General features: G+C 37.9%; 1 protein-coding gene across 1 annotated transcript in view; it reads left to right on the forward strand.

Annotated features, from left to right (window-relative positions):
- The window catches only part of heca (hdc homolog, cell cycle regulator), a gene marked incomplete at its 5' end in the record, with an annotated part of 70,143 nt that overhangs the window by 26,956 nt on the left and 33,187 nt on the right, over positions 1-10,000 (forward strand). The window contains 1 exon segment of the mRNA XM_086547582.1: positions 8,776-8,964. Within this exon segment, the coding sequence (XP_086403708.1) occupies positions 8,776-8,964 (189 nt within the window).

Below are 10,000 nucleotides of genomic sequence, written 5' to 3' on the forward strand. Positions count from 1 at the left end.
CCTCTTTATTCCCCAGCTCATTTTCAAACTAACAAGACAGGGAAAAAAATATAGGTAGTGCAATATTTTTTCTTCTTCATTCTGGAGGGAAATTTTATACCCAAAGTACATGGGGATAAGAGTAGGGGCAGGGGAGGGGGGAGGTAAGGAGGGAGGTGATTTCTAAGCCTAACCCTTAGGATTTTGTTAGACGCGTTCTGATAATGAGGGACAAAAAAAAGGGAAAAAAGAAAATGTGCAAAGTTTCTCTTTTGTTTCAACATCACATGGGCGCGTGCGGGATATTCTTATTCTTATTATCTCAACCACTAAAATAAATGAAGATCTAGATCAACTTGATATAAAAAAACAACAACATTTATCTTCTCTATTCATTGTTCAGTATTTACCATGATAACGAATCCTCTCGCATGGCAAGAAGTGAAAAGAAGGTAAAAAGGGACTAAATATTGCATTTTAGATGATGCTTTTCATAAGGGCAGGCGACGCGAGATTCCCAAAAGGCCTAAAAGTTAGGCTTCTTGTTATGTATGTATGTATATGAATATTGGAATCAAGAGAGATGCGTATATATATATATATTTATATATAGAATAATAAGGATTTGAAGATTTTGACGTATAAAGAATGCAAGATGGTTATGTTAACGTGGAAAAGGACAATAAATTAGAGTAAATGCTAAAACAACAATAAAAAAAATGTTGAAAATAATGGAAACAGAGAAAACATATGAACAAACAGATGTATTTGAGCTATAATACTTTCAATCTCGCTTGTTTTTTATTGCAAACGTTTATTTTAAAGCTCGTAACCCAAGTTTTGTTTGCGTTTGTATATGACTCCCGAACATTTTACTTCGTTCACATAGAAAGGTGAAAAAACAACACGGATAGAAATAGAAGGAGAGAGAATGATTGAGAATGAGTGACAGAGAGAATGTAAAGCGAATCACATTTCATTACATTTCTCGTTGACCCTTTTTTGATTTTGTTAAATCTCCGAATTTGTGCTGTTGTGTCATTTTTTTTTTTTTTTTTTTGTATCTGTATCATTTAAGAACAAGTGTTTATTCAGAAAAGGACTCGTGACAATAAGTCAGTCATTATTTAAAGAACAAAAACAACAGTAAAGAAGCAAAGAGGTACGATGATCCTAATAAATGAAAAAAAAAAAAAAAAACGAAAATAACGCAAAGAAAAACGAAATATTTTTTTTTCTTTTTTTTTTCTTGTTTGTCTTAGTGGGTTAGTAGTGTCTCGACAGATATGTTAGTGACAACGTTTATTGACTGACTTCGCGTAGTTGTCTCTTTTTAATCTTTTGTACCGGAGGTCTTCAGGTGATGTTGTGGAGATTTCCACCAAGAGAACATCAACTTACGGAAACAGGTGCACGGAAGTGATTGGCAGTGACTGAAGAGTTGTTTTCCTTCCTCGTTTACTCCCAATTTTCTTCGTCTATGTCTTCTTCCTTTTTTTTAAATTTCGTTTGTAATTATTGTTTTTTTTTTTTAATCTAATTTCCTCAAGCAGTTCATTATCTTTCGTTATTTTGTCTTTATATTAAATCCTATTTTCCTATATACAGATATAGAATTGTAAGAATTTTTAGAGATTTAAAGCTTTCCTCTGCACAATTAAGTCTTTATTCATAACAAACTTAACTTTTCGTTATACATCTTACTCTTGTACATTTGATTCATTATAAAACAACTCCGAAGTTCTGTTAATCTTCTGTCTGTTACCGTAATCTTTCTTTGATGGAATCCTCTTACTTATTTTTTATTTTTATTATTATTTTTACGTCTTTTTTAGTCTTGTGTCTGGAAGTGTCGATGAAAGGGGTATGTGTGTATTTTCGTCGTTGTAATTTCGTTCTCTGTAATGTTTTATTTTTGGGGAAAAGTTTATAAATATAGAAATACAGTTTGGGTAATACAAAGACGTAATGGAAAATACTGTTAAGTAAGCTAATGAAAGAAGTAATACTCTTAACATAAAGGTTTCAATAGATGAAAAAACATTAAGAAAATATATAAACAGAGAACCGTAACAGATAAGGGAAGAGAAAAGTTCAAGCATTACTTTACAGCTCAGAAGACAATGTTTAACATTTTATTATATCAAGGAAACTGTTGAAGGGGTAACTCGACTAAAGAGGATTCCACATGCCCCCGCTATGGGCCATCCGCGTATCGCAAGTCCTCGGGGAGGGTGAAAAAGAAGAGGACAAAACCAGGGGTAAAAAAAGAATATATATTAATAAATATATATATATATATATAAACATGAGGTGGCGGAGGCGGCCCTATGCTCGGCCGCTTTTGCCTCCGTATGTCTGACTCCCGCAAGCGCGTTTTCTTTTATTCCGTTTTCTCTTTTATACTTAAAGGGGAAACTGTAAGAGATGCGTGTGTTTGTTAGTTCATGCGTCGCCCAGGTTAGTTATGGGATGGATTAGGATCTAGATGTGTGGGTTGGGATCTGTCGAGACTTCATGTTGTTTTGCAATTGTTTCGGATAAGAATCGACGGATAATTTACATGTCTGTTTGTTTGGAAGAGGGTTGTGACTTTGTGTATAGGTGGATTGATTGATTTACCTATCTAGTAACTACCTATCGGTGTCTGACTATTGTCACAGTCAAGGAAAAAAAACAACGAAAAAAACGCAATTTATATACTATATCTCCAATTTCTTTCCGTTGTGTTTTCGGACTTTCATTATTTTGTGAAATGTATTAAGTTTGGGAGTCATATATGCATTTATGTTTAGAAGTGGAAATTATGAAGCAAATATACGTATTGAAGAGTGTTTTGATTCTTGATGAAAAGTTATATATTTTTGATGTGTAAATCCTCTTTCTTTTCCATAAACATGAATAATGAAATCCCAGATTAAAAACTAGGGAAGGAAAAGGGTTAAATATGCTTAGTACAAAAGATAAAAGTAAATACTATTATTCTGCATCGTGTCAGTTCAACGAACAATCACTTCGAAAAAATGAATTGACCTGTTGCATCCAACACGTGAATCTATTACCATAATATCTCAAGTGAATCCGCAGATTAGCTTTAGGAGACATTAACACCACACAAGAAGACAAACGAAGAAACAAGATTATCTTTCCTTTTCCTTCTTATGATTATACCCCCCCCCCTCCTCTTCTCTCCTATATACCTTTATTATGGAGTATTATATGGTGAAGACTCAGGTTTTGTGATGATGATGATGATGATGATGATGATGATGATGATGATGACGACGACGACGTTCGCAACCACACACACTGCGGATTCACTCACCCCCGCTGGGTTATTCGCGATGAGTTATGATGTGCGGCACTATTTCTGTGGTGTGAGGCAGCCCCTTCCACCTGCCTCGTGTGTTTTTACTTCGTCAGAGGAAGCGAAGGTGTGCAAGACGGCGTGACTGGTGGGAAGATGCCACTGACGTGTGCTTTGGCGTTGACTCACACCTCTTACATAGTTCTTATGACATTTTTTTTCCATGCATTTTTTTTTTTTCATTCTATCACTAATATTCTCTTCTTTTAGATTTCTTTTAGCTACAGAACACGCTACTTTGAAGAGATCGAGGGTTCGATAGGTTCACCTTTGATTTTCTTTCCCCCTCTATTGTGTTTTTTGTTTGTTCGTTAGTCATGTTTGTTTTATAGGATTAGATGTAGCGTCTGCAATAGTGACTTGGATATGATTTCAACCCTTTTTTATGTTTTTTCCTTACCCTCTTGATTTAATCCGTCTCTATACTTATATAGGTGGATAATTACTTTGTGGAAATGGATCAGGTGTTGGTATGATCACAGGTGGATTGGTTGAACTTTTTTTATATATATAATTGTGCTCATAGAAGGATGAAAAAGGTTAGTAAACTCCCATGTAATGAGTTCAGAATATAATACGAAAATACGATGAAGTAGTTTGAACTTCTTGAAACTGTATTGTGACATTTTATTCCCTTATGTCATTAAAATTGAACACATGCTTTATCACGGATTGCTAATTTTTATCAACGAATTATAAAGCGTCGTCATCCCCTTTATCTCCCATTGTTCGATTACAATTCGTTCTTATTATTCTGCGTTTGCACGTGAAAATAAAAACTTTTTTTTTTCTTAAAGAATGAGTCCCCGTCTGTCTGTTTTTTCCAACTGTTACCACAATTAGCTCGCAAATCCGCCCCTTTTCCCCTCTTTCCTCAACTTTGTCTTTCTCCTTTTCTCCTCTCGAGTATCTCAACCACATCCCCATCCACCTATCCCACCACCCAACCACCCAACTCCTTCCCCTCGACCACCCGTCAGCAGCACCCTTTCTCTACTTCTCCCTTCTCTTTGCCTTCTCTCCCATCTCTCTATCCTTCTTTTTTTCTATCCCTGAAGACGGATTTGCACCTAGCCCCCCGCACGGGCCTATCCGCGGTGTCAACTGACAGCACCAGGCACTTTCCCTCAGAAAGTTGGCTTGCTACGGTATACAACAGCGAGAGATCTTTCTTAAGACAACACGGGGCCCCGATGCTGGAGTCAGTCTCCTGTTACACTTGGGTTATTTTTGTTATACCTTTCTTTTTCCTCCTCCTCCTCCTCCTTCTCCTCGTTATTTCTTCGTCGTTTTTTATTTTCTTTTTCTTTTCATCTCCTTTTCTTTCTTTCTTTCTTTTGTTCTTATATGTCCTGATTTCTTTTTTTTTTTCTTTTTTTTTCCTTGTCCTATGCATATCCTACTTAACTTGTCCCCATCTCCTCCTTTTTCCTTCCCCCTCCCCTTCCTTTTCCTCCCGTCCTCCCCTTTTCATCATCCTTTATATTCCTTGTTCCTCTTCCCTTCCTTATTGTTTTTTTTCTCTTCTTCTCCAGACCCTCTTACTTTCTTTTTCTCTTTTCTTATTAGGGAATCGATCTTGTGGAAACACAAGGAAGCCGACAATCCGCGAGGACTCATTCCGCATATCTTTCCGTTGCATATTGACTCATTCACGCTTCGATCTCGATAGATTTGTATTTTTACCCGTTATTATTTTAGTATCATAAATAACAAAATATGATAAATAGAAAAAAATGATATTAATAAAAATAAAATGATGAATCATGATTACTATTGTCGCTATCATTATCGCCATATCTAACGCCAAACGTGCCATGGCCCCACCGACCGCCCCTGTTACCGTAATCTCAAAAAGGTGAATCTCCCCTCTTAGCTAGCCTCCTCATCTCCCCCCCCCCTCCACCCTCTCCTCCCTCCCATCTCTCTTCTTCATCCTCCGCCTTTCGTCTCAGCCTCCCTGTCCTCTCCTGTCTTCGGAGATTCACCTTCCACCCATCCCCCGCTGGGTACGCGCGATATAACCTGAGCGAGAGCAAACAGCAGCAGCAGCAACAGTAGTAACGACAACAGTGTATGAGAGAGAGAGAGAGAGAAAAGCCAGAACAGTGTCTGATGGGCACTTTCCCTCAGAAAGTCGGCCTGGGGCTCATAGACAGGGATCCTTATATCTTTTCCTTGTTCCTGATTTTCATCCTTGGAAGAACAACGTGTCCTTCTGGTTTTCCCTCTTTCCATCCCATCCCCCCCCCCTTATCCCCCCTCATCCCCTCATCTCCATCTTTTTTCCCCCTTCGTATTTCCTTCCCCTTATATCTTCGTCTATTTTTTTTCCCTCCACTCTTGTTGTTCCTCATTAATCCTCGTTCCTTTTTATCATCCTTTCCTTTCCCCTTTAATGTTAGCATTTTTTTTTTTAATTTACGGAAAGAGAACGGTCTGTGGGTGATTTTTCCATGGCGGGTTTTTTTTCGTAGTGGATTCGAAACTTGCCGAACATTTTGAAAAAAATAAAACGAACAGGATGAAAGATATAAGTAAAATCCAATAGTAAAGCTCGCAAAAGAAAGAAAGAAAAGAAAGCGACTGAAAATGAAGAACAACTCCATGAATATAAAACGACTATTGAGAAAGAAAGACAGAAAGAAAAAGTGTTACAAAACGTGATCAGCAAATGCCTCCAATCTTGCCATCCGTCACCGTAATAAATATCCACGGACGAATCTCACAACTTCTTCCCTCCACAACATTCTCTTAAATCCCTCCCCCTCCCCCTCCCCTCCCCCATCCTTTGAGTATCCCCTTCCCTCCACTCCCTTCTCCTAACATCCTTCTCCCTCCCTCCCTCCCTCCCATCGCCTTCTCAAAACCTCCGCTGCCCTTCCCTCCATCCTTAGCCCTTTCCCCTTCTCCTACCATCCATCCTTCCCCCTTACCCCTTCTCCTACCTTCCATCCTTCTCCCCTTTCCCTTCTCCTACCTTCCATCAATTCCCCTTACCCCCTCTCCTACCTCCCATCCTTCCCCCTCCTTCCCTTCCCCTACCTCCCATCCTTCCCTCTCCTACCTTCCATCCTTCCCCCTCCTTCCCTCTCCTTCCCTCTTTTCTTTCCTCTCACTCGAGATTCGTCCCCCGCCCCCGCCTGGGCTACCGCGAGAGAGGTGTCTACTGCGACCAGCGAGAGAGAGAGAGAGAGAGAAAGGCCAACTATGAGATAAGAACTACTGCCGGGGAAACCACACATATATATATATCTATGTTATTTTTTTCATATATATATATTTTTTCAACTCTTTTTTTTTTTTTTCTTCTTCTTTCTTTCTTCTCTCCTATCTTCCTCCTTCCCCCACTTTTTCTCCTTCTTATATCCTCCTTCCTTGTTGTTCTTCTTCTCCTTCTCCTTATTCCTGATATCCGTCATATTTATTCCCTATCCTTTATCCCTCTCCTACTGTCTCCTATCTTTACTATCCTCTCTATCTATTTAGGCGAAACTTAGCTTTAGTACCATATACTTTTTTTTTCTCTTACTTACGGAAACGGAACCAAGTTTCGGATGGACATGAGCTGATCGTTCTCCTTGTTGATTTAAAAAGAAAAAAATTTGATCACATTTTTTTTTTCTTTTTTTTTTTTTTCTTTTTTATAGAAATTGATGATTCACTTTGAAAATGTGTTTGTATTAGAAATTCTGATGAAATGGAGGTTGTTTATGTGATTAATTATTAATATGAATGACCTATAAGAGGTAAATGATATATAATTATCCATGTCGGTAGATACAATATCGAATTAACTTTTCAAATCTTTATTTTTTGCTGTATATTCTTTGCCTTCGTGAAAGAAGTTAGAAAGATGAAAACGATAATATTCTTAAAAAGGCAATGAAATAGAAGAAAGAGGATTTTACACTCACAATTTCAATATCCCTATATCTGTTTTTCTAATTATAACAAAATATTCCCTATATTTTACGATAAGTTTATTTTTATATTAATTTATTAATCAGAATCAAAACACCAATAAGAAAACAAGAAGAAGAAGAAAAAAACAACAAAGAAATGAAAAGAGAAGTATCAACCTCCAAATCGCTTTCCGTAACCATGGCAACGGGTCTGCACTGACGTCATCAGTAACGGTCTTGTTGACTTAATGTTTATTTGCTCTGAATTATCAAGCTGCCTCGGCTATCTATATTTATCTCCCGCGTCCTTTGCAGCATCCCATGTGAATATTCATGAAAGGTGGGAGTCCTACGAAACGAGGATGGAAAGATACAGATATATATAGAAAGGGAGGAATAACAGGGAGAAAGGTTGCTGTTCTGATGACTTGTTGAGTGTTGACGTTATTATTACGGATATGTTAATTTTTCTTCAGTTTCATCTATTTATGTCACTTAAAAGAAAGTACACAAAACACAAAAACACATACCGATACAATCAAACAAAAAAATATTGCAAATATTTTCTTCTATACATATAATTCCCTTTAAAAATAGAACGAAAAAAAATCAAGTATTAAAAAATATAATCATTTTTATTCCAAATGTCAAAACAATTCGTTCAATCGCGCCGCCGCCCACACACACGCCCGCGTTTTAAAGTTGTACAGGCGAATGAAGGAAGGTTCAATGTGAAATGTGGAGGGAAACGCTTTTGCTGAGGGGGGGAGGGGGAGTGGGGTTTATGGGGGAGGGGAGGGAGGGCTGCAGGATAAGGGAAGAGAGAGGGGAGGGAGGGAGGGAGGGAGGGAAAGGATGTGATGGTATGAAACTTTTTTTTTTTGGGGGGGTGGGGGGTGGGGGAAGGAGAACTTTTTAAAATGCATTTCCTTTATTAAGGTTTCATTGTATTTCTTTTTTCTTTGCCTCTAAATATTTTGCAATGTAATAGTATTTTGTATATATAACTTTCTTTTACGTTTTCACGTCTACATTTCTATGATAGTGAAAAGCTTTGTTTACACAATTCCCTATGGTGTGTATTATATGTTCCAATTTCGTCTAAAGCCTTTAATGTAACCATTATGCAGATATAATGATCCCATTCATATATTCCTTAACATGTGTACATTATCTAGTCATTAAAATTAATTATGTATATATATAACCATAATTTACTGTTTTCAGTTGTTGTGTTTTTTTCACAAAGCCAAACAAACCACTATAAACCTATCTCCACATAAAAAAAAAAAAAAAAAAAAATGAATCCACCTTTTCCATCATTCAAAAAAAAGGCCACATGGAAAAAAAACATATACCAAAAAAAAAGGCCATAAAAAAGACACCACATACCAAAAAAAAAAGACCACTTAAAAAAAAAAAAAAAAAAAAATCTACGTACATAAATTTAAAAAAAAAGACCACTTTCAAACCCTCGATCCAAAGACTAGCGTTTGCTCCTTTTGCGTTTCCTCTTACCCACAGATGGAGGATGACGGCTTACACGGCAACGATGACACGCGGTGCTTCATCCTGTCCACGTTAGCAGGTCAAAGGTCATCGAGAACGGCCTGCGTCTTGTGCCATCAGTCGCTGCTTGTGTTCGACCGGTATCCCTTGTTGGATGGCACTTTCTTCCTCACGCCCATCCAGCATGCCAAGTCGGCAATACCCGTAAGTGGAGTGGCGGTTTGTTGTTTTTTTTAGTTTTTTTTTTTTAGGGGGGGGGGGGTTGTTTTGTGTGTGGTTGTGTTTGGTTGTGTGTGTCTTTGGTTGTGGTTGTGGTTGTGTGTGTTTGTGTTTGTGTTTGTGCTTGTGTTGTGGTTGTGTCTGGAAAGACGGAGGAAGAGGAAGAGAGAGAGAGAGAGAGAGAGAGAGAGAGAGAGAGAGAGAGAGAGAGAGAGAGAGAGAGAGAGAGAGAGAGAGAGAGAGAGAGAGAGAAAACGAGAGAACGAGAGAAAACGAGAGAACGAGAGAACGAGAGAACGAGAGAACGAGAGAACGAGAGAACGAGAGAACGAGAGAAAGAGAGAAAGAGAGAACGGGCTAACGAGAGAACGAGAGAACGAGAGAACGAGAGAACGAGAGAACGAGGGAATGAGAGAACGAGAGAACGAGAGAACGAGAGAACGAGAGAACGAGAGAACGGGCTAACGAGAGAACGAGAAAACGAGAGAACGAGAAAACGAGAGAAAGAGAGAAAGAGAGAAAGAGAGAAAGAGAGAACGAGAAAACGAGAGAAAGAGAGAAAGAGAGAAAGAGAGAAAGAGAGAACGAGACAACGAGAAAAAGAGAGAAAGAGAGAAAGAGAGAAAGAAAGAAAGAGGAATGGGTGAGGCGTCGCAATTACGGTGTGATTAGTGTATGTGGGGAGGGGGGGGGATCATGTGTGTAGGTAATTATGTCTTGTGTCTTTCGTGTACGTGTGTTTTGTATACATGTTTGTAAGTACTTGTATATGTAAGTAGTTGTGTTGACTGTATGTATGTAATTATTTGTGTGTATTTAAGTATTTGTGTGTACGATATTCATGTGTGTTTATGTAAGTGTCTGTGTACAGCATGTTTACGCGTATGTATAATTGCGAATATAATAGTGTGTTTGTATTTGTAAACATGTTTATATCATTTTTACTTATGTCTAATCAATTCTTTGTCAGTCAGACAGGAAAACTGACCTAGATTTGATAAAAAAAAAAGAATATATATAA

The sequence above is a fragment of the Penaeus japonicus genome, unplaced genomic scaffold, assembly GCF_977035675.1.
Source record: "Penaeus japonicus unplaced genomic scaffold, GWHDUDI00000001_assembly GWHDUDI00000019, whole genome shotgun sequence".
Taxonomy (NCBI): Eukaryota; Metazoa; Arthropoda; class Malacostraca; order Decapoda; family Penaeidae; genus Penaeus; species Penaeus japonicus.